The sequence below is a fragment of the Argopecten irradians genome, chromosome 1 (assembly GCF_041381155.1).
Source record: "Argopecten irradians isolate NY chromosome 1, Ai_NY, whole genome shotgun sequence".
NCBI classification, from domain to species: Eukaryota; Metazoa; Mollusca; class Bivalvia; order Pectinida; family Pectinidae; genus Argopecten; species Argopecten irradians.
The window spans coordinates 60,024,804-60,029,939 of record NC_091134.1 but is presented as its reverse complement, the minus strand read 5'-3'; the positions used below and the strand labels follow the sequence as shown (position 1 = coordinate 60,029,939).

The window sequence follows — 5,136 nt, the reverse complement described above, 5'->3', positions numbered from 1 at the left end:
TTAATGTGTGAAATGATTCACTTTTTTCACTTTATTTTTTACATTTATTGGTAATTTGAGCACTTTTATTTTTTACTCTAAAATACTGAAAAATAACAAATATTCAAGTAGGACAAAAAAGTAAGCACGCGGACCCCCAATTTTTCTTCCTGATTTTGAAAGAACAACCCTTTCCATATTGATATGCAAAATATGAACAAAAGTTTAAAACCAGAACTTTTTCTATAAAGGGTTAGATTTGGCAAAAATGGCTGAAAATGGTGCATTTTGTAGCTCAAGATTAAGGGGTAGGGGTAGCATATGTTGTTATTCTGAGAAACAAATATTAGTCTTAATAATCAAAACTGATATATCTTAAAAGAAGACTACTGGAAAATAAATTCTACAAACATTAATACATATCAAACACCTCGTTAGGAAAGTATGACTTTAATCTCTTGTGTATATGGTCAAAACGGCAAAACTCCTATAAAATATATGTTTTTTTCTTTCATATTCTTTCATATTCTTTCATGGTATGAACTCCTCTTTGCAAAAATCTATATGAGAAAAAAAGTTTAATACACGAAAATTTTGACTTCCCAGAGGAGTATATCCTTAAGTTGTCCGCATTGACCACAGCAACTGGGAGAGAATTCCACGTATCCACTATCCAGTTCCTGTAAACATTCATGGCTCTTCTTCTTTTCTTCTTCTATTTACATGACGCCGTCAAAATATGACGATTATGTCACGGTGACCTGTAGGGGTGCAAGGGTGTGAAAGGATTAAATTTGTGATTTTTTTAGTATATAGATAAGAGGTGTGTGCAGAACTAATGCATGAGGGCTTCAAGGGCTACGTTGAAGTCCTCGAATGTAGTGCATTGTACTGCTGCTACAGGAAGGATATTCCGTTGTGTTATTGTTTGTGGGAAAAATGAATATTTGTATGTGTCCTTTATAGCAGAGATTTGTCTGAAGGAGTGTGAATTGGAGTGTCTGTTCTGTGGTCTACTGGTATGAGTATGGTCTGGTATTCGACGGCAACTATACGTATCTAGATCCCGTACATCATTACATTCTACAAACGAATCAATCTACATATCACAGTTCACCACTAAAGGTCAAAATGGCCTCAACCTGACGCACACACCAGATTCGGTCGATAACATTACAATCTTATTCTAATTTGATAACAATAAAACCAAATACACGCGTTTCCTGTATCTAAAACGCTATGTCCATTTTAGAACACACCCTGATACTTATAGTGTTCCATGGTATTTATCGCACTGATCCCAACGTAATAGATGTACACATTCACAAATAACAGATCTTTAGGCCTTAAAATTATGTTTGTTTAGGGTTACATTGGCAAAAAAATAGGGTCGGTCGATCGGGAGTTTTTTTCCTTTTTTATTAGTGTTTTTCACTCTAAAGTGATGGCCGGAACCGGAGTCTGAGATCGAAATAATCCCGACTTTTGAATATTTTTTCGTAGAAAAGTGGAAAAAAATTAGAGTCCGGGGTAAAAAATTAGGGTCGGTCGGGTAACCCTAAACAGACATTTTTTGGCCTTATATGATTCAAGTTTATTGACAGTGTCAATGTTTTATCGTGTCTGATTTTACATTTATCAACATAAATATCTGGAAGTTGTTTCATTAGTACACATTCTAATTTAAGGTATTTAGACTAACGTGTTCTACATACTAGTATGTTGATAGATCATTAACATTTACTGTGGCTTAACATATTCAAAACACCACTTGTAATGTTTATTTCACTTTGAAGGGGAAACGAGAAACTCCCATAATGTACACATGGGACCCGGGTTCAAATCAAGCTCCATTTCCGATACACAAAAGAAATATCAAATTGTTTTTGGCATGCAAAGTTGTTGAGAAAAATTTGAAAGTTCCCAAAATAATTCAGCTTAAATCTTCTCTGACGCAAAATGACGAATGAAGACACTCTGAAAGCATTGGGTTTTTTTTTCTCAGACGCCAATGAATAATGCTCTAAATACTACTTTTTACGGTTCCTTTGAGGTTTAAAAATGGCACCAAAAAAAAACACATAAAAATCAAAATCTAAAAGCCACATACAAAAAGAAGACTTTTTGCAACAGCCATGTTTGGAATGTTAAATGGAAAAATCACTAAAGATCAAACAATCTATTTATATCTCACGCAGGATGAAACCATGGCTTCTTGGAATAAATAGCGTCAAATTGTCGTGTGATATTTATGACATAAAATCTGTTTTGATGTAGAAAATTACCAATAGATCCGTTCAAACACATTTAAAATGATATTGTGTATTCTATTTATTACTCTGACTAGCCAGTGATGCTAAGGTTATTGTACAGTTGATATCGAATTATATTTCATTTTAGTAAAGGCACACATCACTAATATTATTGAATAACCATTCAAGTATATAAATGTTAACAAATATATTTGTGTTACAGGGTTACCACAAGAGGCGTACACGATATGGGAGGCGTATCCATGGCGATTCGGAAAGGAGTTCTGTATATTCAAGGCCATGTTATCGGAAGTGACGTCATATGCTTCTGTTTTGACAATCACTGCTTTCACAGTGGAGCGATACGTAGCTATATGCCATCCATTAAAATCCCATAAACTGACAGACTTGGGACTGACTATAAAGATCATCATTGGCATATGGATATTTTCATTACTTTGTGCTATTCCGTATCCCATTCACACCAGAATATTTTATTATGTAAATTATCCGGAGACGAATACACCGATCCCGGACTCATTATCCTGCAATATCCCTCCGCAATGGCAGGCGCGAATGGGTATCATGTTCCAAGTGTCTTCTTTCCTCTTCTTTATCATCCCGATGACACTCATCACTGTCCTCTATATCTTAATCGCCGTTACCCTTCGTCGGACCACTCTCAACAGGGCGGGGTCGGAGGATTCGACACGGGGCAACGGGACATCGTCACATTCCATTAAAGTAGTTCTCAGAATGTTAGGTATGAATTTTCTCCCTTGACATGAAACGTGGACTTATCGGTTGCATACGGCCACACATAGGCCTTATCAAAGACCTAATACATAAGTTTGTCTGCAAAATACCTTAAGTATCAGTTTTCTTCGTCGATTATTATGTATTCTCGTAGTAATTCCAAAACTGGAAGTAATCAAAGTTCTACATAGGTATGTGGTTATATATTTGTAGCCGATGTAAATTGTAGAAAAATCCTTTGCGTTATTGCTTTTGTGAATATCAAGACCCTATGAAATTCAGCAACAGACTCGGTATCTTGCTACTTTGATTTGAAAATGTTAAAGAATGATCGCCTCTGTTAAACTGTACTGAAGAGGGCATTGGACATGGTTTCTTTCAAAAGAACTTGGGTCAAAATAACGCCAACATATTCTCTAGGTCAACATTTTTGTTTTGTAAGTTTGTGTGGTGTCAAATCAGTATAGAAATATAATAATATTCTTCCAATATATTATTCCTTATTACATTTTGGACACTGAATAATACATTAGGAAGAGTTATTATCCGTTATCCTATATATGAAATAGACACATATCCTGCTCTTGGATTGACATCATAATTGTTTTAATCGGATACAGGACTTGGACGAGTAATGCCTTTGTATGTATATCCCATCGGCTTTTATTCCTCATTATTTGGTTATGTAATCCTCTAAACTGTAACTTGTTCTACATTGACAGTGGCTGTAGTTGTGGCCTTCTTTGCCTGTTGGGCGCCCTACCACGCCCAACGCTTAATGACGCTTTACAACACGAACTGGACTAAACTCTTACTGGAGGTCCAGAGTAATCTCTTCTTTATATCAGGTAAGAATTTATCGTACAATAACTGACAAATCGACAGATTTATTGTAATTAAACCTCTATGACATAACACGAATCCTTATAGACGGTTATTTTTGCGGGGATGATATTTTGAAGATTTTGCGGGTCATCAACATGGTCACGAATTTTGGTCCTTGAACAATTCAGATTGAATCGCAATTGTTCTAGTTTCAGTTCAAAATCGTGAAAAAATGACTCACGAAAATAACTGGCCACACGGTAAAACAAAATAATGTATAACAATGAAAGCGTTGGACAGCTTCACAAGTTATAGCAGGGATAACCTTAAACAATGAGGTACTGTCTTTACTAAAAAAACGTTTTCATTTTTCTTTTTATCATTCCAGGTATTCTGTATTTCGTGGGGTCGACTGTCAATCCTATTCTATATAATGTCATGTCCAAACGGTACCGACAAGCTTTTAAAGAAACAATTTGTTGTTGTATTTGGAAAAAGTCTTTGAGTCATCAAAGAACATTTATGAGTTACACAGGCTATTACAAAGGGCCTGTGGCATCTCACTTCCGGAAAACGTCACCGGATTGGAGGGGATCCGGATACGAAGACTCAATTGTAGAAAATGGTCGTCCACGTCTTAGTAGTATGGCACCACCAGCGTATGATGAACAGGTTAAACTTCTTCAGGATAAAAAGATAGATCCGGTTAGCAACGGACATACTTCCGGTCTTTCTAAGATCGGAAACAAAGTAACCGAACATTGCCCAACGTGTTCAGGAAATATGAATTCAATTAAGATGAACCAGAACACTATGGTGAGATCAGGAGAACCTGGTCACCAAACTGAATTATTAGATATGAACAGGAAAAAGCTGTACCCGACAGCCGAGCTCAAAAAGGTGCAGAGGATGGGGACGTGTGTATAGCTGTAAACGGCCTCTGGATATTGCTATAGTATATGTTTGTGCTATGTAGGCTGTGTTCTACTGTTAAGCTGTCTTTTGATTGACGTTGGATGATATCTAAGGCGTCAACGGGAACGAAATTACTTGTGAATAAAATGTCAAACGTATAGCGCATTGATTTCTTATAAAAAAACTGTGATTTAACAATTTTATTGCAGACACAATTATGAAAAAATAATGGTTATTTCCTACAAAATTGGAAATATTTATGTGCCTTAACGAGAAGAAAACTTTAACACAAATGATAACTGTACAATCAATACAAAATATAAGACACGTGTTACGTATCTTCATAACAAGAAGATGAAAAACATCAACATAAAGCCTCTATTGGCTTAGATATTCCTCCATACTCCAG

At 35.8% G+C, this 5,136-nt stretch overlaps 1 protein-coding gene across 1 annotated transcript; it reads left to right on the top strand.

Moving 5' to 3' along the window:
- The first annotated feature begins 2,436 nt into the window (after positions 1 to 2,436).
- On the top strand, positions 2,437 to 4,885 carry LOC138335958 (neuropeptides capa receptor-like). The gene is made up of 3 exons (XM_069285177.1): positions 2,437 to 2,994; positions 3,710 to 3,835; positions 4,201 to 4,885. Exons 1-3 carry the CDS (start codon positions 2,532 to 2,534, stop codon positions 4,737 to 4,739), a joined length of 1,128 nt encoding a protein of 375 aa, XP_069141278.1. The 5' UTR covers positions 2,437 to 2,531; the 3' UTR covers positions 4,740 to 4,885.
- Positions 4,886 to 5,136: the final 251 nt, after the last annotated feature.